Raw genomic sequence first — 26,045 nt, 5'->3', positions numbered from 1 at the left:
TATCCACACGTCATATCAAAAAATACGGTACAGCAAATGTTCGGGAAAGAGTTTCTTGTCTCATGTACCTTTCCACCCTCGCTTCGCTCGGACGTAAAACGCCACACGAGACAAGAATCTACTTTGCCACATTTGTATCGTAATCTACTAATTTCGATTACTTGTTCTGAACTTTTACAAAATCCCTTCTTTGCCAATATCGAATCGACATTGCAGGCGCATGAAGAATGCAAATCGAGAAGGACCCCCGATGTCAAATTTTTACATTATTATTTTTGCATGTATTTGAAACTCAACACTATGCCAATTTTTTAAAAGATTCCATGATATCCATCCCACGCCGAGTGTATATACATATACACTTGAAACAAAATTTATCAGAAAAGAATTAAACAAACTACATTTATTGTTTGTGATTATTTTACTTTCATTTCGGCATAACTAATACATGAATATTTTTTATAATTCAATAAACTTTCATAGATCTTTTTACTAGTTTTATTTTTTTAAGAAATCAAATTGAAAATTTTTCGTACCTTGAATGCAAATGATCACATGGTAGCGGCAAGCAGATGATTCGCAGATAAATTTGTCATCTGCTTCTAAGGCCCCGGTCCCATAGCTACGTATGGATACGGACGGATACGGACGCGAATCGCAACTGTAGTAACATCACTAAAAATATCTAGTTCGATTATTTAGTACCAACACTACCGGTAGTGAGTAAAAGTGACTGTTGTTTAAAACTGTAGCGCCGAACGTACCACATTTAATGTTCAAGTGTCAGGTTTACAATTTACTTTTCAAATTTTCATGAATATTGCTTATTGATGAGTATGCTAATGTAAAAAAAGTTTTTGGGATGATTAATACATATCATTTATATATATTTTCTTCTTCTTCTCATATATTCAAGTACTTCCATAAAATTAAGGCCTAATTCCACTAATTGAAAGTCTATCAATTCTCTATCATTTGCCATCTTAAAAACTGCAATAATGTAAAGGTTAGATAGGCGTTACATTAAATGTGGTACGTTCGGCGCTACAGTTTTAAACAACAGTCACTTTTGCTCACTACCGGTAGTGTTGGTACTAAATAATCGAACTAGATATTTTTAGTGATGTTACTAGAGTTGCAATTCGCGTCCGTATCCGTCCGCATCCGTAACCTAACATACAAAATTAAATTTCAGTCGGCAGTGTTGACTATCGGCATGCGACATGAGTTAAACGTTTATTTCAATAATATTAATGCTAGAGTTATTTACTTATTAAGAATAATTTGTGATTGCAATAATGATTCTCCGAATCTCCGATGAATTAGTGAGACAAAAATTTCAACGAAATTTCTTTCAGTTTTTACCAGTACAAAAACATTTGACTAAATCCAGCAGTGCCGATCACACAGTTTGTTTTCAAAAGCAAAAAGAAAAAACTTATCGTGATCACACGTTTGTAAATAATTATGTTTTCAAAACAATTAGTTGTTCGTCTGTAACACTTTGCAAAAATTTTCAAATTAGACATATATCAAATGAAACAAGTGTTCTAAAAAACAATGAACAATCACTGGATATCCAAAGTGATATTTTATCTGAGGAAACTATTGATGCCATGATGACATATCTCCCTCCAATGCTAAAAAATATATCTAATTGGAAAATTGTTGAATTAGCTCAGCAATGTCTATTAAATGTCCATGAAACAACAGGTTTACCATGGTGGGCTTCGATCATCTTCACAGCTTTGATTACTAGAACATTAGTGACTCTACCTTTTTCTATAATAACTGTACTAGCATTAAATTGATAATTTATGTGACAAATTTCATACTTTTTGACACAATCTTTTTATATTTAAAATATTAGGTTCAGAATACTGCAAAACTCAAGAAAGTCAATAAAGAAATGAATGAAGTTGTAAAAAGACTAAAAGAAGATGCCAATTTTGCTTGTCAGTTTCGTCATATGCCAGAGCAACTTGTCAAGAAAGAATATGGAAAAGCTGTAAGTTATCAGTGATATTTGAAATATATGCTGATATAACTAAAAAAATAATGATAATAGGTATCAAGAGAATATAAAGAAATGATAGTTACAGAAAATTGTCATCCAGCTAAGAATTTTATCCTCATCTGGGTACAGCTCCCACTCTGGTTTGCATTTTCCTTTGCTACTAGAAATTTATGTTACATGCTTCCAAAAGCAGATTTTGGTAAGAGGAGAGAATGAAAATTTAAATTTAATGTTTAAGCCTTAAGACCTATTTAATATAAAATTTCTTTGAGTAGCTGCTCAGGTAACATTTATAGAAATGAGCGTAGGAGGCTTAGGATGGTTTCCTAGTCTTGTTATTCCGGATCCTTATATGATTTTACCAATTGCACTGGGTCTCACAAATATAGCTGTTATCGAAGTAAGTTTTATAACTCCTAGCAATTTATCAAAAAATTAGGTAATTTAGAAAAACTAAATACTTTTAGGTTCATAGATTATTCAGAACAGAAACTCCATCAAACCCAAGACTAGACAAGTATGCCACTAATTTTTTTAGAGTTATAAGTATAGTGATGATACCAATTGCTAGTCTCTTACCTGCAGTAAGTATTTTATTAATGATACTATTAATTTAATATTGTTTTATGATTTATGAATATAGTAAATTAATTTCATTAGAATTAACTTTACGTTATAGTATTTTAGACTTAAAGCAAAGAAAAATATAAGCTTAAAAAACTTGGCATTTCATGTTATTATCTTACATTTTTTCAAAGACAATGCTGCAATAGTAAATAAGTTTATTTTTAAGACTGACTATTATTGCCTAGGACACATTGTATATTTTCTCAAAACTGTACTACAACCAAGATCAAAATAAGTATTCCTCTATTTCCAGGCAACGAATATCTACTGGTTAACAAGTAGTACATTTGGCTTGGTGCAAGCCTTCATCTTACAATCACCAAAGCTTCGTCGCACATGCGGTATACCCTTATTGGAAAATGATAAACATCCGTATCGTCAGTTCTATAGTAATCTCAAATCGAAACTGTAAGTATAATGCGGAGATGCGTTTGCCTCGTTTCTCCGTAATCTCGCCGGAATATCTGGCATATGCGATTGCATAATAGCAGATCATCGCGACTTTTGTTATTATCGATTAGCAATGCAGTTGCAGTGTGTCGGGAAAATCTACATCGTTAATGATTTAATCGGGGAAAACACGATGATCGTTGCTTAACAATATTGATCTTGACCGAGACATTTAGAAAATTACGTCATGTTTGGCATTAGAATAAGAAAAGAACAATTATATGCCTTCGTTGGGGGAATTCCGTTTAAATAGCAACGTTTAAAACCGATTCTCCTGTATTCGAGTCTTAACTTCTCAAGCGTTTCATGCTTATTTTTTTTAAGAGATTAGTGGTTAATTTATTTTAGTCATAAACATGAAGTCTGCCTTTGTTCGTCTCTGCCTTACTCTAAGTATTATTCTCTATGCTGATCTAGTCAATGTAAGTAATTTATGAATATAATTTTTTAAGTTAAAAACTTGAATGAAGTTATTCTTAAAATTAGAAAATTTTTGGGAAAACCCTAAATAACCAATTAACGATCAATTCTACATAAATAGCTTCACTTGTTTTTCAATAACACAAATTTTTTTATTCGTAAAAATCACGAAAGAATAAATAAATTTCAAAAGACAATACCATTGAAGCATTAAGTTTTTTATTATTTTGCAAGCTAACAATCAACAAATCTAAATCACAAGCATTTATTAATTAAGACAAATGAAGACAAATCACATGTGCATTCTTTCAGAGCGAGATAATGGCCTTCCCAGGCGACTGTACGAAGTACCAGCTCTGCGACGCGAGCGGTTGCTTCGTATTTGATTGTGCGCCCGGTACCGAATTCAACCCCTTGGTGAGCGTCTGCGACTATCCGCTAAGCGATCGAGGATCTTGCTCAGCGATGATGGCTGCTGCCGCGAGTGGAATAGTCAATGGAGTCGGCCCAGCCGTCAATGGTCAACAAGTGGTAGGCAGTGGAAATTGTCAGAAATGTGCTGGAAGAGGCGGAGGTGGCAGTCAAAGACCTCAAAGTGATAACGGTGCAAGTCCTCACGGCGCTGGAAATCAAGGACCACAAGCTGGTCATCCATCTACCGGTGGTATTCAGAAGCCGCAAGGAGGAGGTGGTGGTGGCTCTTTCATTGGTGGTAATCAAGGACCACAAGGTGGCCATCCTTCCGGCGATGGTTTTCAAAGACCGCAAAGCGCAGTTGGTGGTGGCTCTTTCATGGGTGGTAATCAAGGACCACAAGGTGGCCATCCTGGCGATGGTTTTCAGAGACCGCAAAGTGCACTTGGTGGTGGTTCTTTCATGAGTGGTAATCAAAGACCACAAAATAGCCATCCTTCCGGCAATGGTTTTCAGAGACTGCAAAGTGCACTTGGTGGTGGCTCTTTCACGGGTGGTAATCAAGGATCACAAGGTGGCTATCCTGGCGATGGTTTTCAGAGACCGCAAAGCGCACTTGGTAGTGGCTCTTTCATGGGTGGTAATCAAGGATCACAAGGTGGCCATCCTTCCAACGGTGGTTTTCAGAAGCCGTATAGCGGAGGTGGCGGTAGCACTTTCATGGCTGGTAATCACGGACCTCAAGGTGGCGGCGGTGGTGGCAACCCTTTCTTGCAAGGTGTTAGACCTATGGGAAACCAAGGTGGCTTACCACCACCGAGTGGGCATGCATTCACTAGACCTGGCAACGGCGGTAGTGGTAGTCCTCATTCTTCTGATACGCAAAATCAGCAGCAGACCTTAGTGCAGCCCAACGCTCAAGGTGGCAACTGCAGAGCATGCCAAAACGGAGCTCCCCATCGACCGTCGGGTGGAATGGGTTTGACTGGTGGTGATCCATTCCCAGGACACAAAGGTCACATGGGCGGTGGTAGTGGTGCTCCACAGAAACCGGCACCATATCCACCTGCACATCAAGGCGGAGAGGGTGATTACGAGGATCCCGACGACAATGGCGAGGACTACAACGACGATAACAACGGTGCGGTGGCACCTCCACTCAAAAAATACACTCCTCCACCGGGCATCGGTGCTGGCGACAATGGCAACACCATTTGTTGAAGAAACGACTTATTTATACGATGTAGAGCTGTGTACATCTATAATATACAAAAACTAGTGCGTAGCTTGAAAATAAATCGATTATATTTGAATAATATTGACCGTATTTTTTCTTCTTTTCTCACTTTTTTCATGGTTGTGTTTCTAACGTATAATTGATAAAGTTCGTACACGGTTTTATACGTTTTTCAAGCTCACGATTGTTGCGCTTAGAGTTCCGATAAGATTTTTTAAAATGATATACACTTTTAATTGTGAAAATTAATTAATACCAGTGGATAAAACCTGTATTTTTGGTTGAAAAGGTCGTCGTTTCTTATTATTTTTTTCAACACAACAAATATTTGAGGAAGTGACTTTTGAGATGATTAATTAATTGGTAATAGATGATGCTCTGGTGCAGATAAAAGATAATATTGTCTTCTGCCAAGATAACCTCTCAATGAAAACCGGTTCTCCATGTCCATGTGTAACAAATAATAATGTGTTTGATAACAATAACGTTTATTTATTTTCAAGTTCTGTAATAGAAATATTGCATTGAGTAAATAATAATGAACTACAGAATTTTGAACAAAGTGGTGCTACAAAATTTACGATATAGTCAATGTCGTTATCTGTCTGTACAACAGAATATTAACAAATGTAGTAGCACTTATCACACTGTTACTTTTCATAAGAGAAAGGAAATTCATTCATCTAGTTTTATTTGTATGAAATTTTCGAATAACAAAACTTTGTGCCAACCAACTTTACCAATATATAAATGTTTTCAAAGAAATTTTTCTGGAACATCACGATTACATCGAATAAAAAATCCTGACCCACTAAAAGATATTACTAATGTTGCTCCTCCTCCCTCTGTAGAAATAACACAAAAAACTACATCAGATCTCATCTCACCTGACGTCTCTGATAATATTTTGGTAGAATATTGTTTACAATTTCTTATGCAAGTACATGAGGCTACTGGATTACCATGGTGGGCTTCGATTGTGCTTACTACATTTCTCATTAGAACAATCATATTACTACCTTTTTCCATAACACAGGTATTTACAATAAAGGGATTGATTTATATTAAAATTAATGGCTAAAATAGATTTCTAATAGAATGATTTTTCAGATACGTGTTTTGGCTAAATTAGAAAAGGTAAATATAGAGGCAGAAAAGGTCAATAAACTATTAAAAAAAGAGTCTGTGATAGCTCAAAGAAATTATGGTTGGCCCGAGGATCTTGCAAATCAAAAATATGAAGAAGCAGTAAGCTCTTATTGTTACCTAATTAAATCAGTTTAATATACAATAATCAATCAATAATTTTATTTTAGAAAAAAGAAGCTTGGTGGAATTTGGTGAAAAAAGAAAATTGTCACCCAATGAAGACATACTTTCTTCTAAGCATGCAATGTGTCACATGGATTTCTATGACAACTGCAACATATATTCTGTGTCATCCTATTTTTAGTAAGATTTTTTTATATGACCAAAACAGTGATAAAATATTTTATTTCAAGCATTTATCTTTCATAAATATAAATAAATAATTGAAAATTCAAATGTTCATTAAGATGTTCATTAAGATAATTTATGTAAAATCAGTTAGTGAAAAAATAACCAATCAAATGAAAACTGGTGGATTTGGATGGATTACTGACCTTACCGAAATTGATTCATATCTTATATTACCATTCTCAATAGGACTAATAAACTTACTACTGGTGGAGGTAATTTTAATTAGTTAGATAAATAAAACTATCACAATTTTACACATTGACGAAAAAATATTCTTTTAAGATCCACCAATCATTCAAAGTTATAAGAAGATCAAGAAGTGAGCAATGGAGATGTGCTTTCTTCAGGGTAGTTAGCATTGGCATGATACCATTGGCTGCTTATTGTCCTGCTGTAAGTTTCCTTTCTCATGCGCTAAATTTCTGTGACTGAAATAAATTCTAATTAAAATAAAATAATTTCACTACAGGCAGTCAATGTTTATTGGCTAAGTAGTAGTACATATGGATTTCTGCAAGCTTTCCTTCTGAATTCATCACCGGTCCGACGGCTTTTCAAAGTGCCCGCAAATGATCCAGGGTTGAAACAACCATATCGATATTTCCTTAAATATACAAAAGAGAAACTAAGATTGGGAAAAGGAGAGACGGCAATTGTTGCGAAATAATGAATAAGGTATCGTCACCATATTAGACTTTGAGACACTAGCTTCATTTTAATTTTGAGTAGTACTTTCTATTACAACGTTTATTTTTTATATCGCACAATTAGACGCAGAGATTTTGCAGTATCATTGATTGTGTCGGAAAAACACGATCATTACACTCTTATGTACTGTAATATTACATCACATTACTTGCTGGACAATTATAAATCAAGGAAAGCTATTTAAAAACGAATGATGAGCTGATTTACCTGTTTGTCAAGTTTCAGACCTTCCTGCCGTTCACAAGACTTGTCTCTTTCACTGCTGTGATTTAAATCTCTTTTTTGTAGTTTTTTTTTCAAGTTTTAAGTATGAAATACCATATAGTGTTTATTTTTGTTGGAATAAGTACAATTTTTCAAATGAATCTAGTCACTGTAAGTTACAGCATATATTTTTTAAAACTAAAACCGTAAAAATCTTCAATAAAACTTGAACATTTTTTTATTAACCACAAGCAAACAGCTTTTTCTGGTTCCTTTCTTACTTGAAATTTATTGGATAAAAAAAACAAAAGTTAAAAATGTACATTCGTAAGATAATTTGCTCTCAATTTCTCATAACAAGCAGCTTTTCTAAACGCACACGTATAGATCACATTAAATTTGTTCAAGTTCTTGACGCTTTTTTCAGAGCGATTACGTTATGCCAGTACCGGGTGACTGCACGAAATATCAAGTGTGCGACTACAGTGGCTGCTTCGTATTCAATTGCGGCATCGGCACCGAATTCAACCCGCGGACCTTGGTGTGCGACTACCCTTTAAGAGACCGAGGTGCTTGCGGAATAAGGGATTATAATATAGGCCCTACCATACCTTATCCCGGTCGTGCGATTAATTATCCTTCTTACCAAGAACCCGCAAACACTTATCCAGGATCGAATATCGGTTCTCCAGCACCGAGCAACGGTTACCCAGGAAATCCGGGATATCCGGAATACTCACGCTCGGGTAGTCCAAATCCATCATTATCGGCTCAAAGTTGTCCCGCAGGCTGTGGATAAATGCGATTTGTAGAAGTGCGCTTATTGAAAACATATATATATATATATATATATAATGTTCACAAGATATCGTTCATGTTGAGGAAAAAAAATACTGGAATGAAATAGAAGAAAATAGTTTTAACTTTATCACTGTATCTTTTAGCCATCCATTTAAATAAAGAAATTGTTAATAATATTGTATCGATTAGCTAATTTCAATTTGCAAAATGTCTGTCGCTTTACATCGGCTCATTTTACTTTCAACTTGAACAATTTGGGTTTTTCCAAAATACTCGAATTGTTTTATTTTAGAAAACTTATTTCTACTTAGATTGATATTTAAATACATAACATGTAAATAAGTTACTAACACATTTTCAGATAAAATCGACCTTGTTTTGACATATCATTTCATAGTACTATCAGTCTGCACTGAAGAATATCGCTATTATCTACGAGTAAATAATTTCAATGGAGAAATAAGGTTTTTTGTATGCTTGTTTATTAAGCTCTCAATATTTCATTTTATACAAGTTCATTCAAACAATCTCATAATCAAACCTCGTCTAAGAAATACAAACAAAATGATTAAGTTTTATTTTTAATTTATTACTGTGTAATAATCTTATCGCTGTAGTCTAGTGCATTAAAAGATAAGCCCTTAGATTTCTTATAAAACCACTATCACGTACATCAACTCAGCATCCCAAATATTTTATTTCCCGCTAAGAGATAATAATCGAGTAATGCGTAAACACATCAGAAACAATAACAAGTATAATTAAATATCTCAATGAAGTGACCCTTGACGTTAATCTTCGAAATCAATTAACTGCCTTCCAAGCAAGCTGTAAATATTTGTGCTGACACCGCGGAGCTTTTTTTTCGTAAGAGATTTTGCATTTGATGCAATGGATTCTGGAAAAGAATTGGATGTCACGTCATCCGTCGCGACCTTTAACACTCTCGCCAGAGTCTCGGTTTTTCCCGGCTCAATTCGTTAAGCGACGATCAACGCGTCAATAGACTGACACGATTATTATCTTTAGTTGTCGCGATAAAAAATTTCTTTTATATTTTCTTTTCCTTTTTTATTAATTATACGAGTACCGATGAGTTGCCAATTAGGTTTTAAACTTATTTATTTGATCATCGCGTAGCGAACCAATTATAATTGAGTACAATGCATTATGAAATATAATAATAAATTTTTGTTTTGTTTTTCAGTGAAAAAATTATTACAACTAACTTATTAACGTTTACGATATTTTTCATCTCATATTCCCACCAAATAGGATAGTTGATTTGTTCGTAGCCCGCAACTTCCAGAAAGTCAAATTAATTTGAAATGAACATATTGGTCTCAAGTCCGGTAATTCATTACACAACAGTGGAAAAATATTGCTTCTCGTCACTAAACCAAATATCATTTTCATACTCTCTTTTTCAGATCACCACAGAAAAGACTAGAGACTAATTCAAATCACTCCCTCTTCATTGTTATCACTTGTTTCATACATCACGTCCACCAAAGAGTATTTTCCAAAACACAAGATGTGACTCGTCGTCGTCCGCACATGTGCAAGTTTCTTTTCTTCTTTTTTTTCTTTTTATCTCTCCGGGTGGCGTAACGGTTATCTGGCAGTCGCGATCTCCGCGTCCAAACGTTTCTCATTCCTCAATTGCACTTGCCGTCACGGCTGCGCGACCGACTTGTATATCGTCAGGGCCGGCTGACGATCAATGAATTCATTCACGATACCGAGCGTCACACGTACAACGCGCGCGGCGCTTTTGATAGGTACGGAAGAAGTGTGCCGATGAGTAACGTCTTCGTTGACGAGGCGAAAATACCATTAGTTTTCATTACGGTCTTGTCGTTATGCCTGCAGAAATTGAATCCGCGAGCTCTCCGTGCGATTTCAGCAAGGCACAATAAGACGATCAATTGAACGAACATGACTGAGAAATTAAAAAACACTTCCCGGTTGCTTATGATTATCGGCATTGATAATTTTGATCGGACAACGTACTGCCAATTTAGCCTAACGATCTGAAATTCTTTATGGAGTTAATAGACTAAGTCATCAAGTTGCTGTATTCACATATAAGTCAGAAGGTCGAACCGAACGGCAGCATATACATATATGATTCAATTCGAAATCATAATGTCGTCAAGAGATACTGCAAGCTGCGCACCTGAACAAACGTTCGTTGACGGAACGAACAAATAATAAGAAAAAAATTGCAACCTTAAGAAAAGAAGAAAGATAAAATACAACCCTCCAAGCGTTGGAAAATCCTCGAAATAGAAGAAACTAGAAGAAATATATTAGCAACATCTGGCATCTGAAAACAGCGTAGGGAGCAGAGCAGCAGATGCGTCGCACATTGTCGCTCTCTCTCTCTCTCTCTCTCGCTACGTAGCGACCCATAGCGATAACCTTTTTTCACTTCTCTCTCTCTCTCTCAAAGCTTTCGAGGGTCACAGACACGCTCAGTCGAGGAAAAGCTGCGCGGCCGAACGCATTTTTTTCGACACTAGGGAGACTTTTTCGCCTCTTTGTTTTTCCTTCGCACAAATGGAGTTTTAATTGCCGAACAATGATTCCGACAAAGCGAGAACTGACTGTAATAGTGCTATTTGGCGTGTGTTTGTTATCGGAGTGTCTCGCCAGCGAGAGCGTCAGCGTTCCCAAGATACTGAACGACGCGAGCGAAGATTTTCCATACGAGGTGAGTTGTGCGACGAGATTTGTCGATTGAATTCACCTGCGACGCTGGCGTACGCGCGCCTATTCAATAATTATTTTCCCGACTCGTAAAACAACCGACGGCGCTCGTCAACGCTGGAAGAAATAGTAATATTCGCGGCGCGCGTTGTGAAATTGCCCAAGGAAATTCGTAATTTGCGCGTCGTGAGTCACATTACACTGTTCGCAATGTTGGCGCGCAAGCACTCCGTGCATATTTGTAATGTTGAACAAATGACGCCTCTCGAGCGCGATAACGGATCGAGACCGTAAATTCGCCGAGATTACTTTTGATGAAATAGATATCTATAATTTGCATGCCGCGTCGGGTGGAGTCTGAAATAATCAATTAGATCAATGCTTATTTGCTTTTTACGCTCACCCTTACTTTCACTTTGCACGAGAGGATGATTTTTATTGCCGTTGCATCGCTTTTTGAAACACTTGCCCGCAGGCTCCGTTGACGATTGGCGTGAAATATTCAAGAGCTGTTCACTTCAAAGTTCAAAATTTGTGTTTCCTTATCGCTTGACACAATTTTTACCCGACACTCGAGCGATCTTAGGTTCAAACATTGCGCAAAATAAATGACGGAAGAGGAGAAAAATAGTTATATACACAGCTGTTTTTCAATGCCCATGGAAGACGCCAAGCTTTTCATAACTTTTACAACTCTTCCATGTTTTTAATTAGAGATTTGGTTGATCGTTAGTGTTTCCAGTAACACTTTAGCGACATTGAGCTTCAAAATTATAAAATGTACGATGAAGCAACAGAATAGTACATTACGATACAAGTGCGGGAAAGTAGATTCTGGTCTCGTGTGGCGTTTACACCCGAGCGAAGCGAGGGTAGAAGGGGATACGAGACGAGAAACTCTTTCCCGAACATGTGCCGTACCGTATTTTTTGATACGACGTGTGGAAAGTGCGATTTTCAACGCACGTTTTCTGCCGAGCGTGCGAGGAAGACGCACTTTGTGCACGGAGTGTCGAAAAACTATTATATGCTGAATCTTTACAATTAAAAACAAAGAACAACTTCACTGAAATTTTAACAATATTGAAGATTCAGGTTTTTTGAAAATTCAGCTTCCGTAATTGTTTTTCCCTTGGGGTCACGCCCACTAATACCAGTGGGCTGAAGTATACTGAAAGTCCGACAATAATCACGGATAAATACTTAAAAAACCATTATTCCCTTCGACAGCTAATTCCCAATTGTTTTTTTAGGACAACGCGGGCGCAAATAAAGCCGAGCACACGATCGTCAAACGAGTCGTCGATTACTCGGTGTGGTCGCGAAAGCAGAGCGAACGGTTGGCCATTCCAAATTCAAATGAATGGGTACCAAGCGCTCAGCGGCCGCGTTACCACCACGAGACCGACAATGCAAAGTGGCAATCGTCGCGTGGACACAACAATTTCAACGTTCAAGGCTTGAGCAACAAGGAGGACGACGAGTGGTACGAGGGCGTCTCGAGCGAAAGCAACGTGAGTGTGTGGCTGTGCTTTCACGGCACATATGTATTGTGCACTAATCGTTTCGCGGACTCGTCGTAAATACTGCGATTGAGTAATCGACGTCCAAGCCGAAACTCCCCTGGTCGTCGATGAAACAACGTTGACGCGGCCAAAATCCGCACGTTTGTCCAGAAACCTCGCAAGGAGAAGCTGCCACGGAAGCCAGCGTCCGACTCGACGTACGGAGTCGTGGCGAAATACGACCCGGCGATCGGCGCGCAGTGCCCGACGCTGGACGCAACGGGCCTCTTCGTCTACCCACCCGACTGCAAGTTCTACGTGACGTGCTGGAACGGTCGTGCGTTCGTGCAGCCGTGCGCGCCGGGCTTGCTGTTCAGTCCCGACAGCCTCGAGTGCGACTTCCCGAACAAAGTCCGATGCTACGGCAGCGAGATCGCCGATTTCCCGAGCGCGTCGGCGGAGCACAGCGAGGTGGAGACCGCCACGCACTCGAGCCGTGCGTCGAGTTCCGAGGAGCCATGGCGATTGTCGTGTCCGCTGAATTTCAGCGGCCTGACGGCTCTGCCTGGCGAATGCACCAAGTATCTGCAGTGCGCCGACGGCCGTGCTCACCTCATGGAGTGTGGCCCTGGCACGGTGTTCAATCCAGCCCTGACTACCTGCGATCATCCGAGGAACGCGAAGGGATGCGAAGGCACGTGATTGATCGAAGGAACGAGAGCACGCTTTACTTTTATTCCAAGGTGCACCATTCGAGTTGTTCTTTACAGGAGCGGTTGCCGGAGCATCGCACGAGGATCGTTATTACCAACCGGCCGGGCCACCCACCGATCGCGACTTCGGGCAATCGTCCCAAGGCTCGCGTCGCCAGAGAATCGAGTGCCCGTCCGATTTCTCGGGTTTGCTCCCACACCCGGGCACTTGCGCCAAGTATCTGCAGTGCGCCAACGGGATAACCTACCAAATGGACTGTGGCGTCGGCACTGTTTTCAATCCCATGACAACGCTTTGCGACTGGCCGCACAATGTACCGTCGTGCCAAGCTGGTAAGCCCGTTGATCGTCGAATCGCTGCACAGACCGACAATGCAACCACTTCCGTTTGGTGCAGACCACGGACGTAACTCGTACGAGCAGACGGAATGGAGTTACAGCCAGCCGGCTGGTCGTGGATCGCCGACGAACAGAGGGGATCAGTGGCACGACGCCAAGACCGACAGCTATTACGGCGCTGCGTCCGTTACCGACTACTCGCAGTACGAGGGCTCGACGTACGTTCCTCCGGCGCAACAGCCGTCGGCAAGTGTTTACACTCGGCAGCCCAGTCGCTACTATCAACAACCAGGTAAACGTCCGTCGACGACGAGCAGCCGAGGTCCGTTGGAGAGTCGACGACCGGAACTCGACGCGAGCCACCCCATCAACGGTCACGCGCAACCGATAGCGCATCGCGACGACGACGGGAGCGACGTCTCGACGAGCTCGAGCGAGGAAAGATATCCAGCGTCGAGCCCGGATCGGGGATACGCTTGGGCGGTACCGGCAACCACGAGACGACCGGGCAGAACCGGTTACGGGCGCGCCAACGATCACGACAAATGGAGCCAACCGGATACCGAACAGAGCGGCTTCCGACCGAGTGGTTGGCGTGGCATGGGACCCGGATACGAGCGACCTGCTGTGCCTGACAGGCGACCACATGTCCAAGGTGTGTTGTCTGCGTTCAGCTTTCCATTTGTATTTCATAGTACTAATGGCTGTGATGCTTAGCATACTCACTTTTATACAGATCAAAATGATACGTGAACAGCCTCATGATTCGCACTTGTCTTGCTTTCCGGTTCACTGCTAAAAATGCTTGTGTTGCATAGTTTATGTAAAGAATTCTGTAGATATAGGGTTATTGATATATTTTATGAGATAACGGCAATGGTGTTGGGTTCAATTTTTTTTTATAAAGGTGGTATTTCATTCGCTTGTGGTTGTTAATCTTGTGTTGATCGAATGAGATTAAAAAGAAAAAAATAAACGTGCCTAGGTCCGAATACCGTGACGATGAATATGAAGCCGTTCGCAAGACCGGTGAATCCTAATATTCAGTATTCCAACGAAAATTCTCGATCGACTGATTCAGGTAAATGATTAAAATTTTAATTAGAGAAAAAAGTCAAGGAATATCTAAAAGAACAATATTAGGTGCAGTACCGCCGCCAATTTATTTACAACCACCCAAGGTACCAAGCGTGATAAACTTCAACAATACCCCTGGCCACTACATCACGAAAAATGTGGAAATAAATCAAGGCCATTCGAACATGCGGAAGCAAAGTACGGCTGTGAATTCGCTAAACAGTAATTCAGATAATTCTCGAATACCAAAAATAAAAGACTTGGCGTCAAGCCAATCGCATCACGTCATGAGGATCCCAGTGAGATTCGATAAGACAACTACCACAACAACTGCTACTACGACAACGCATAAACCAGATGTGATTGTTCCCGATAAACTAAACATTGCAATGGTAAGTAGAACAATTTTTCATGTTGTTCTTTCTTAATTGTTCCGTAATATTACCAGACTAGTACGATCCAAGTTGGTGAGCCAAAGCTCGACGTTCGCAACAAAGAATTCCAATACTCCCGTGCACCCATGGACACGAACTTGCCGACAGTGTCGATCGAGCTCGAAGAGGATTGGAACTCATCGTTTGCCCAACAGACAGCCGAGTCTACCCGGGATACGAATTCAGGAGCTAAAACTTTTTGGCCATCAACCACGGAAGAAGATTCAACGGAAACTGACGGGTTCGAAGTCGAAGTCACGACTTCGGACGAGAATGTGCCTTGGAAGCCGCAACTCGTTTTCAAAAACAAAGCCGAGGCTGAGCAGAGAAAAAACGAGGAATCAGTGATTATGAGAGTTGGAAAACACAAGCCGAGTTATCACGATGACGTCGTGGTGGCGCCTTTCTCGAATGGTAAATGTGTAATTTGGTTTGAAAATAAGTGGTTGACGATAAATTTTGTAAATGAGCTTATCTCAGGTGAGATTATTGAGCTTCAGGTAATGGCTTTTGAAAGATAAAGCTTTGGCACGTTCGCGCCCTTATAATCTGTCTTTACACTTCATGCGGCAGTTTGCTTGCACTAGAACGATTCTCGTGAAATTTGATAATGAATAATATTAAATTGTTAACAATTATATTTCGACGTAGACGAACCGCCATTTCCCAATAGCTATATCCCACCAAGATCATCGTCTCTCAAACTCGATCCATTTCAACTCAATAAGCCAACGCCATTATCCGGCCAAGTAAGTCCGCCGTGACACGGTTCGCGACAATTTCGAAACGACATTGTTTTATTGTATTTACTTTGTCCAATAGGCATTACGTCTCAGAGGCGGCTCCGATCCATCGGAAGGATACGTGGAAGTCCAAGGCGAACATCCTGGCTGGGGCAGCGTTTGTGACTTAAGAAACAGATGGACCGTCGACGAGGCGAGCGTCGTCTGCAAACAACTCGGCTACAACAGGTATTCTATAACGTAAAATCTCTCACCTGCAGTCAATCTGAATTGCCTGCGTGCATCAATATTTTCAGAGGTGCATCGTCCGCGTGGCAGGGACGCCCGAAAACTTCCCAAGTTCCAGCTTGGATAGCCGCGAGCTCGGTCAACTGCTACGGCAACGAAACGAAATTCCAATTTTGCAAGTGCGTATATTCAGCGCGGCATCCGCCTCTTCGACGGTGCTCTCAATGCGATCCTTGCGCAGATTCTCTCACAAACCCGAATGCAACGTCCAGCGGGACGCGGTCGCAGTGCGCTGTCTGCCGCACCGACTGGCTCATTGTCGTATCGACGAGGTGGCCCACGAGGGCCAATGCTACCATTTCGCCGAGGCGGCAAACGCATTGACGCGCGACGAGGCTCACAATTACTGTCAACGAAGGAGCTCGAGGCTCGTCGACATTTTCGACCAGGCTGAAAACAATTTCGTCTCCGAGTACCTGATGCAGAATCAGCCGCACGTCGACTCGATTATGACCTCCGGCTTCGGTTTCAACATGATGAATCGAACGATTTGGACCTGGGAGGATCCCTCAGCGGCCAAATTCAAGCGAGTTTGAATGAATTAACTGCGCAAAATGAACTGTAGGAGCGTGCTAAATGTCGTTTCTTGTATTCTTTCTTTTCCAGATTCACCAAGTGGTGGCCAGGTTGGGAGAGAGACAAAAGCCAAACACCGAGCGCTGGATCGCGACCAGTTTGCATAATCATGACGAGGAAATTCCCGTGTCACAGTCGGCCCGACAATCATTGCAAAACCGACTACTTCTTTTGGGATGTGGAAGACTGTGCTGCCTCCAACAAGGGACACGCTTACATCTGCGAACGGGCGTTCGACGACGTTGGTTGCGTGTACGGCAACGGCAAGGAATACTACGGCAACGCGAGTCTGAGCGCTTCCGGCCGAGCTTGCCTATCGTGGTCCGATCCACAAGTTTCTCGCTCGCTCGTGAGCAAAGTCAGTGTCTCTTGGCGCATTTCGCGCGACGAACGAATCGAGCGAGGATAATGATTGACGCGCGCGTGTGTTCAGGTTCCGGACCGGGGGGCTCGCGACAAGCTCAAGTCGCACAATCACTGTCGCAACCCGAATCCTCAGAGGGAGTCCAGGCCTTGGTGCTTCACCGGCCCGCGGAGCGAATACGAGTACTGTGACATTCCCTACTGCGGCAAAATAGGTGAGTCGATTTGCGACAGCACTGCTTGCCATCGGCATCTTCGCGACGTCAACTTGACTGATTGCAGTGTCAAAGAAATCACACCTGACTGGCAATTGCAAGCCGAAACACTTTGAATGTTTGCCCGGCGAGTGCATTCCGTCGCCGTGGGTTTGCGACGGTCAAGAAGTAAGATATAAGATTGCTTTGCTCCGCGCCACCGGATAGCGGATAGAAATAAAGATGCTTTACGCTTTTTGATTCGAGGACTGTACGAACGGCGCCGACGAGCTCAAATGTGCGTCGCACATGAGTTTCTTTAAAAAATATCCGAGGCGCAGGCTGGACGGATACGAAGTTGAGAAATGGCTCAACACGCCAGCGAAAACTTGCGCTTTGCGCTGCAAGGAGGCCGATTTCACCTGCAGATCGTTCACTCATCAGTAAGCGTCTTTCTGAAACACTGCTAAGTTCCCCTCTTTTTGAAACACTGCTAAGTCAAAACGTAAATCGCATTTTCAGCACGAAAGACAACACCTGCTACCTGTCGGACAGCAACGTCGGTCTGACGGGTGCCCTAGAGATAGACACCCAACATGATTACTACGAGATGCGCGCCCACACAATCGACTGCGAGGACATGTTTGTCTGCGCGAACAAAAAGTGCGTGAACCGTACGAAAGTTTGCGACGGTAAGAACGATTGCTTCGACCGCTCGGACGAGAAAGTCTGCACGGTGCAGAATTTGGATTACAATATTCGTTTGGCGGGAGCCAATTCGAGTCACGAAGGCCGCGTTGAAGTTAAAAGTAAGTTTAGCTGTTGGACAACTTCGATCCACTGACGATCTCGGTGACATCTTTGCAGTTCTGGGAAAGTGGGGCCAGGTTTGCGACGACAGTTTCGACATAATCGACGCTGAAGTGATCTGTCGTGAGTTGGGTTTCAATCTTGGTGCTTTGGAAGTGAGACCAGGTGGATTTTACGGCAACATGGATCCGCCAGAATCCTTCATGGTCGATCAGCTGAAGTGCCGCGGAAACGAGAGCACGATCAGGGAATGCGATTTCGACGGGTAAGCATGCGATATCTTTGGTCGAGATGTTCGTGATCTCGTGCGCGTCTAACTTGACAGATGGGGCAATCACAATTGCGAACCAGAGGAAGCTGTGGGTGTGGTGTGCAAGACCAACACTGACGTCTGCCAAGATGGTCACTGGAAGTGCGATAATTCGCCCGACTGCATAAGAACGTCCTTCATTTGCGACGAGGTGGTGGATTGCTCCGATGGCTCTGACGAGAATTCCGCCCACTGCGACGTAAGTGCTCCAGACTTGCGCGAGTAATTGCCAACGATAAGAACCAATATGCTTCACGCAGGCGCCATTCGAGATTCGTTTAGCTAACGGCAGCAGTCCAATGGAGGGAAGAGTCGAGATCCGCCATCATGGAATTTGGGGAACGATTTGCGACGACGATTTCTCCGAGGTCAACGCCAAAGTCATTTGTCGATCGTTGGGATACGACGGACATGCCGTGGTAAAAAAGGATGGTTACTTTGGCCCTGGCACCGGTCCCATTTGGCTCGACGAGGTAAGAGCCGATCGCCCTTTCGAAATCAAGTGTCTTTGGTCGCACGCTTAAATCGGTGGAAAACGCGTTCGCAGGTGTTCTGCTACGGCAACGAGACGTCGATAACCAGATGCGAGCACGACAATTGGGGCACGCACAACTGCGGCCACAACGAGGACGCGGGAGTCGTGTGCAGCGCTGGGCCGACGCCGCACGAATACGAGGTAATTCAAGCGAAGCAAAACCACGCCACAACGCGCGACAAATTGCACTGCCGCGAACTACGCTTTTCTCTCGGTCGTTCCGTTGCACTTTAGCGAGCTTTTCGAGCATTTGAATCTATCGTAGACTCCTGCTCGTGGCATAGTACATTACACTGGTGAGAGTGTATAATCGACGAAACGAAATAAAACGAGTCCGAATAAATTGTTTTCCTCGGTATACAAAAAGCACATAAAAGAACAAAAGGAAAGATTGCCTTTCCTCGTTATTTTTCGAGCGAATAAATATGTGTATTGCAACAGAGCAGGGGCATGCACACGGCGACTGCGGCGCAGTCCAAACTCAACGCGAATGACGTACTGCCCACGGAGTGCGGAAGGAGACTCGAAGATTTCGACGACGACGACGAGCTGATTTTCGAAAGAGTCGTGCGCAGCTCGGTTGCACCCCGTGGCTCTTATCCTTGGCAGGTAGGTGACTCATGCGCCAGTTTTAATTAATCTTCGTGAATTCGTGTGAACTCGTGCCTTTGACAAATGACGCCTCGCTGGTTTCGAAAATATCACATGCTCGTGTAAACGCTCTGTTGTCTTCTCCGTTTATTTTTCTGGCGTCACGCAACCGAATTAAACTAAAATGCGGCTTAAAATCACTCGGTTCAGTGACAATTTTACGAGACAGGCATCTGCGCTTTTCTTATTGCACGCACTCTACTTACTTGACTTTGGAAACGGTGCGTGCAATGCGCGAAAATTATCCGTTTGAATAAGATTCTGAACGTAATCTGGAAAAATTGCGAGGCTATAAAAAAATAATAAATAAATAAAGCAGAAGAAGGAAAAGAATGATGCGCGACAATCGTTGTTTGATCTAAGTGATTAACGTAGACCCCTTGATATAAAATAATAAAAAATAAAGATACACGTTTGTTTTCCCGCGTCGATTTCTTCTCTCGTCGATCCAAATCGGTTCGCATTGAAATCGAATGATCGATTCATTGAAAAGAGGAAAAAAGCGAAAGAGCGTTGAGTAACATGCAAACCAAAAAAAAAACACACACGTTCGAAGGCGAGCATACGAGTAAGGGGGCACAGCAAGTCGAACCACTGGTGCGGCGCGGTGGTGCTGTCGCCACTTCATGTCCTTACCGCCGCCCACTGCCTCCAGGGATACAACAAGGGCACGTATTTTGTGCGCGCCGGCGATTACAATACCGAGGTGAGAAACCCTTCTTTTACTTTTCTTCTTTTTTGTTATTTGTTTTCCTCTTTGGCGAGCGGGGACACAAGCTACATTGAAATTTAATTATACATCTTTAATTATCGGCAAGGCTTGTCGTTCGTGTTTACGTTGCAACGCTGACGAGCAAAGAGCCGACGTGCCATTTCGTTGGCGCGAGGCGTGGGCGAAACCCAGGAAAGTTCGCTAATCTACATAATTGCGTTTGCCGAAAGAGTGCGTAATTGAGGTTGAACGAAGGAACGTTGATAAGAGAAAGCTCCGACGAAAGACACGATCGTAGCTTTTCGTTGATGCCGCGTGTTTAATTTTCCGATATTTTATTGCTCAGTGCGTGCGGGCACGCGCAACGAGTGAATATAACGCTCACGGCGAGCGCTCGTAATTTACCTGTCGACGATTTCTCGGGAGAGGCCGACCTGCCGCCACCGCCACCTCTCAAGGTAAGTGTTGACTTGTGCGTTATTCGCTCGCTCCTTTGTTTTTTTATTTTCTCAGCATTTGCAAAGTTACACGAGCGCACAAAAAGTGTTTGCGCGTTAAAAGATAAATTCTTTTCGTGCACACTCCGACCGGGTGACGTTTTCAAGCTCAGTTGTGCTTTGGTCGTCAAAGCTAATGGATCTCGCTTTTTGCGCTTCACAGATGAGACGAGCCATTTTTGCACTTGCGATCGTCGCTGTTTGCACGGTGGCTGGGGTAAGTTCAACTACGCGCGCTCATTTATTTTGTGCTACGGATTTTCATGAATCATTGTTTTTTAAGCAAATTATTTACGACTTGTAATGACTCGCGATCAATCAGATCGACTTCTTTCCATTAGACTTTTTTAGATTCGTCTTACATTATTTTATGACAAAAAAAATGTCTGCAGCTTTTTCTATCAAATATAAGTGCATTCGGTAGTTCGCGTTACAATTGTAAAACTGAAATTAACATCTGAGCAATAAACAAGTGATGACTTTTAAAGATTATTAAAAACAAGATTAACTACGCAATCAGATATTTGCAATAACAAAATAATAGGCAGCAAAATCAATTTTGAAAAATTTAGGTCGCGGGGTACGATCCATACGCCATGTGCCCGAAATTTCACTCGAACAGTCGGCATCCCTATCCACCCGATTGTGAGAAATTCATCAACTGCTGGTTCGGTCGAGCTTACGTGCAGGACTGCGTTCCCGGTACACGCTTCAACTCGCGCACTGGCAATTGCGACTGGCCGTGGAATACGCCCTGTGCTTTCGGCGGCGAGGATGTGATCGATCCTAGGATGCTGGCTTAGGTACTGCGTCGCTGGATTTTCCTTGCTTTTCTTTTTCTCAGGCCGCGCTCATCGGCACTGGTCGAGCTACGCGCAACCTTTCAATTTATTCTTTTCTGCTTTTCATTCTTAACGGACTTCGCTTTGTTCGACACTTTCCACTCACCGCTTCGCACGTGCGCATGTATCTTTTCACTGCGCACCAATCATTAACTACATTAACGCGTAAGCAACCCGAGTATAGCTTTCGAATCATTTTTTTTTTCTTCCTATTCTTACGGCAAAATTGAAAGGTTTGACCGGTTAGTTAAGAAAATTTATTTAAAAAAGTTATACTGTTACTTGTATAATTGAAGTTTGGCGTTAGCGGTAATCAAAAATACCTGACGAGGGAAGCTGCAGTTGGTGAAGTTCGCCGGAGAGCGTTGACAGACTCATGTATTTTGATACGAAGAAATGACGAGCGACTCGCGGCGATTGCTGCGAAATGTGGTGAAAACGTGATAATATTCGCTTTTATCAGAGCAATAAAACGATTAAGAGATATGTGTGGTTTGTTTTCATTGCCATGTGCACGAATGACACAAATATCCTGTCCAAATCAGTTCCTAAGTATACGCGTATTTTTATTGGACTATATTTTATTGGTGAGCTCAAAAACTTAAAGGTAATATATATATTATAGATATGACGGAATTAAGTTTGCATAAAAAAAAAAACATCTGCCGATAAAATGTACTTGCGAGCGAACTTAAACAATTATTTCAATAAACTCACTTCACTTTGACGTCAATTGTTGAGACAAAACGTTTGTGCACTCGTGCGTTTCTTCGCTAATTAGATATCGTTATTGACATCACTTTTATGTAAATTCGAAATATTTTCGCGAAACATCACCGTCGAGACGCGACAAGAACATACTTGAACATCGCGGAATGAGGAATCATCGGCGAGGCGATAACGATCAATAAAAAAACAAGAGATTAGCTCTCGCGAGATTCCACGCGATGGACAACACCGGGCGCCGATGAAAACAGATTGAATACGACAAGCCAGATCGGCGATCTGGCGTCGATGCAATCCCCGTATGAAATCGAATCTCAATGTAGTTTGCCCGTTGTAATGTAACTCAAAGTTTCTCTCTTGGCGATCGGCCGATAATGTGTTCTCGATGACGACAGATCGACGAAGGAACGGAGCTCGAAGCGAACATCGAGGACTACTACATCCACGAGGACTTCCGAAAGGGACACAAGATGAACAATGACATCGCTCTGGTATTGCTGAAGAGTCCTGGCATGTCGCTGGGCCGCAACGTCATGCCGATTTGTTTGCCTCACGCGGCCATCGACTACCCGCCAGGTCTCAATTGCACGATCAGCGGCTTCGGCAGCATCGAGCCTGGCTCGTCCAGTGAGTCTTCGCAGCTTGCCTACGAACAGCTCCCGAGATCGCGCAATCATTGCCACGCGCCTGCTTTCAGCTCACTCGCGCGACTTGAGGTACGGATGGGTGCCGATACTCGACGACTCGACCTGCAGAGCCGAGCGGGTCTACGGCCCGTCGATCACCAACGGCATGCTCTGCGCCGGCCACCTGCACGGTGGACCTGACACCTGCGACGGCGATTCTGGCGGGCCGCTCGCCTGCCTGCACAACGGTACGACATTTCAGAAATGCGCGCGTGAACACGTATGATTGACGCCACGGCAATTTGACGAGCGATTATATCACCTTGTTTCAGGTGCGTTCACCTTGTACGGCCTGACAAGTTGGGGTCAACATTGCGGCAGAGCAAACAAGCCCGGAGTGTACGTTCGAATTGCTTATTACAGAGACTGGATTGACCAAAAAATCAAGCAATCGTTAGGAGGCGCATAGAGACATGGTTCTTTCAGACATTTGTAATTCTCAAAATAGCAATAGTTAGTCCGCATATTAAATTATTCGATATTAATATGCCAAGTTCAAATGAGATCTTCAGATTTATAGAAGACAAATTATAATTTTTGCGCCGTACATTAATTCATACGTACGTAGATTAACTGTTGAAATAAACCGTCGATGAAGCTATGTTTTTCTGTAAAAGAACAACTAATAATTGTATAAGAAATAACAGGAAAGATTTTTTCCGTGCACCCAATTCAGGGCGTGAGTATAATGTATTTCTCTCGAGAATTTTTATTTCTGTGTTCTAACCATACATATAGCATAAAATGCAAAATTTCCTCGTATAACCTGGATTACGATCAAAATTTATAACTTCAAGTATTTTGATAAAATAAATTTCGTGCGAAGTGTGAATAATTTTCTTCCACTTCAAATTAATTTTCAGCAAAACTTTTTCTTTTCAATGTCAATGTAAAATGCGGCACCGATTATGTACGAAGCAAAAAGATTACGATTCTTTGCGGCAGTATGCGAATGTAATGTATAAACCAAAGTGAACGGAAACATTAACACATCATTTTAGCCACGAAAATGAGATTTCTTAACGTGCTCTTCGATTAAATTCATTATTTGTGTTCCACCCAGACAACATTTTTCCAAAAACCGAACGATCGTTAGCGTTGGTGTGTCATCAACGAATGGCTCGTTTAAAACTTCCAAACAAAATGTTCGACAGGTGAAAATTACTTTACAATTGTTTACCCACAGTACCCGATTATCTAGGTTTATTTTAAACTCTTTGAAAATTTTATACGCTAGCGTAGATTGATATTTGCGTCTTCTGAATTCAAAAGGAAAATCGCGAAGTTCGCAACGTACTTGCCTCATTGATGTACGTAAATGTTTCGAGAGAATAAGTAATATGCGATAATGCACTATCTAAGCTATGGAAATAAAAAAGAAAAAGAGCCTATCAAGACATAGACAGATCCGTAGTTTTAACCTCTGTTTAGAATTGGAATATTTTTCTCGTCAAACGCGTGAAGATTGAGAATAAGAGTCATGGATTTGTTGGTACCCGTAGACAGTCTTTTTACAGGAGATAGAAATCTTTTTCCAGTCAAAATAAGTGTCGACTGTAGTAATAACTTGAAAATTTAATAAAGAAGTTTTTTACAGATGAACCCGACGATAGTAGCACTTACAATTGTCTCCATTTCTCCAGTCGAGGTAAGTCAAATTAAATTTCCACAATACAATATTACTTTCGATTCACTCAAAACTATACTTCTTTCGACGAGTTCTTGTATATATTTTGACCATGTGAATGATAATTTAGTAACCCATACCTGATCCCTTTCTGAAATTACTACCTAATCGTTAGAGCAAAAGCTTTCGTATTCGACGTGAAAACAGTTTCAAGCCATCTAACATCTGACCAATGATCTAAATAATCGACCAATTTGGCTATCGATCAATTGCTTTGAACGTAGATCTTTCGTTCAATAGTGTGCGTTATTCGATATATGGAATGACAGATGCGATTGACCTCGCAACGCTTAATGTGCAGTGGGCAATAGGCGCCTATATGTTCGCAGTGATTATTATGACACTTCCGCTTGGCTGACGAGTACATGGTGATGTGATAGATACATTTAAGACTCGTCAACTACATTAGTTTTTGGAGTGAAGATAAGTCAGTGTAAGGACCGCTCGATGGGTCCGCGATGGTGGAAACTGGTGTCTTCGGCGTGGCGGGTTCAACAGAGAACTCCTCTGCGGAGAAAATTGGTAACCATATCGGAATCCCTACGATTAACGTGACTTCGGAAATAAGGCCGATCAAAGGTATGACCACCGCAGAGAAAAATCCGACTGCAGTTGTCTGCAACACGAGATAACAACTTCGAAAATAGCCAAGGATCGAAAAATATAATGAACAAAGTGCTGGAAAATATAACTAAATTGTAGCAACTGTGAATTTCCATCTGAAATTACTTTAAATATTTTAATATAAACGGTATTTATACATTTCTAATAATCTATCATGTTGTTCTATTAACATATAGTACGTAGATTAAAAAATCGGCATTGTGAAAAGAATGATATTTCAACAAGAACAACGATTTCTATATGAAAAGTCGCAAGTCGAGAATGCCAAACATTCTAAGGCTATTATGATAATCGTACATTGGCAAAACGATAAAATTATAGATTTATGATGTTTGTGAAAAAATGCAACGTTCTTGATTTTCTTTTTTCAATTGGTCATTGCTAAAACGAAACAAAAAAAAAACAATTATCAATGAAAGCTCAAAACTATAGACTGAAAATTATGCACGACTGAAGATTGCACAATCTAATAATTTTGCTTATCGACGTTCAAGAATCTTGCACATTTAATTAAATTTTTATAAACTCCTACAATATCGGTAGAACAAAGGGAATGCTACTTTTCAAATTGTTCCGCAATGTGTTTACTTGCGATGTATTATCTGCATACAGTGGCGCCTTCTCCTGTATTGAAAAATAATGT

At 41.6% G+C, this 26,045-nt stretch overlaps 3 protein-coding genes and 1 long non-coding RNA gene across 4 annotated transcripts; all 4 read left to right on the top strand.

Annotated features, from left to right (window-relative positions):
- The first annotated feature begins 1,184 nt into the window (after positions 1-1,184).
- Positions 1,185-8,139, top strand: LOC131662846 (uncharacterized). Its single transcript, XM_058932807.1, has 15 exons — positions 1,185-1,793; positions 1,871-2,008; positions 2,069-2,216; positions 2,293-2,417; positions 2,485-2,601; positions 2,898-3,052; positions 3,489-3,516; positions 3,827-5,144; positions 5,702-6,201; positions 6,276-6,413; positions 6,482-6,617; positions 6,753-6,877; positions 6,948-7,058; positions 7,135-7,340; positions 8,005-8,139. Exons 1-14 carry the CDS (start codon positions 1,299-1,301, stop codon positions 7,330-7,332), a joined length of 3,732 nt encoding a protein of 1,243 aa, XP_058788790.1. The 5' UTR covers positions 1,185-1,298; the 3' UTR covers positions 7,333-7,340; positions 8,005-8,139.
- Positions 3,362-5,675, top strand: LOC131662828 (keratin, type I cytoskeletal 9-like). The gene is made up of 2 exons (XM_058932786.1): positions 3,362-3,516; positions 3,827-5,675. The coding sequence occupies exons 1-2, from the start codon at positions 3,451-3,453 to the stop codon at positions 5,147-5,149; spliced, it is 1,389 nt and encodes a 462-aa protein (XP_058788769.1). The 5' UTR covers positions 3,362-3,450; the 3' UTR covers positions 5,150-5,675.
- Positions 8,140-10,813: 2,674 nt separating the features above from the next.
- Positions 10,814-24,690, top strand: LOC131662991 (uncharacterized). The gene is made up of 26 exons (XM_058933044.1): positions 10,814-11,094; positions 12,344-12,604; positions 12,767-13,289; positions 13,366-13,641; positions 13,706-14,302; positions 14,633-14,728; positions 14,791-15,116; positions 15,173-15,588; positions 15,805-15,907; positions 15,981-16,129; positions 16,198-16,308; positions 16,371-16,715; positions 16,796-17,123; positions 17,199-17,343; positions 17,411-17,511; positions 17,590-17,765; positions 17,845-18,131; positions 18,190-18,397; positions 18,458-18,641; positions 18,703-18,915; positions 18,990-19,118; positions 19,419-19,586; positions 20,185-20,334; positions 22,801-23,032; positions 23,103-23,279; positions 23,364-24,690. The coding sequence occupies exons 1-26, from the start codon at positions 10,963-10,965 to the stop codon at positions 23,498-23,500; spliced, it is 5,970 nt and encodes a 1,989-aa protein (XP_058789027.1). The 5' UTR covers positions 10,814-10,962; the 3' UTR covers positions 23,501-24,690.
- Positions 20,806-22,263, top strand: LOC131662993 (uncharacterized). Its single transcript, XR_009301815.1, has 3 exons — positions 20,806-21,054; positions 21,410-21,640; positions 21,976-22,263. It is a non-coding gene; the product is annotated as an uncharacterized LOC131662993 (long non-coding RNA).
- Positions 24,691-26,045: the final 1,355 nt, after the last annotated feature.

This window comes from Phymastichus coffea, unplaced genomic scaffold (assembly GCF_024137745.1).
Source record: "Phymastichus coffea isolate CEN01 unplaced genomic scaffold, Cenicafe_Pcof_1.1 PCOF00028, whole genome shotgun sequence".
NCBI classification, from domain to species: Eukaryota; Metazoa; Arthropoda; class Insecta; order Hymenoptera; family Eulophidae; genus Phymastichus; species Phymastichus coffea.
This window is presented reverse-complemented; position numbering and strand designations above follow the sequence as displayed.

Excerpts from the sequence above, each read along its gene's own strand:
- LOC131662828 (XM_058932786.1), top strand. The coding sequence starts at position 3,451 with ATGAAGTCTGCCTTTGTTCGTCTCTGCCTTACTCTAAGTATTATTCTC. Across the intron at positions 3,517-3,826 it reads TCTATGCTGATCTAGTCAAT|AGCGAGATAATGGCCTTCCC; the intron begins GTAAGTAATTTA and ends GCATTCTTTCAG.
- LOC131662846 (XM_058932807.1), top strand. The coding sequence starts at position 1,299 with ATGATTCTCCGAATCTCCGATGAATTAGTGAGACAAAAATTTCAACGA. Across the intron at positions 2,602-2,897 it reads TTGCTAGTCTCTTACCTGCA|GCAACGAATATCTACTGGTT; the intron begins GTAAGTATTTTA and ends CTCTATTTCCAG. Across the intron at positions 3,517-3,826 it reads TCTATGCTGATCTAGTCAAT|AGCGAGATAATGGCCTTCCC; the intron begins GTAAGTAATTTA and ends GCATTCTTTCAG.
- LOC131662991 (XM_058933044.1), top strand. The coding sequence starts at position 10,963 with ATGATTCCGACAAAGCGAGAACTGACTGTAATAGTGCTATTTGGCGTG. Across the intron at positions 15,908-15,980 it reads CAACGCCATTATCCGGCCAA|GCATTACGTCTCAGAGGCGG; the intron begins GTAAGTCCGCCG and ends TTTGTCCAATAG. Across the intron at positions 20,335-22,800 it reads CCGGCGATTACAATACCGAG|ATCGACGAAGGAACGGAGCT; the intron begins GTGAGAAACCCT and ends CGATGACGACAG.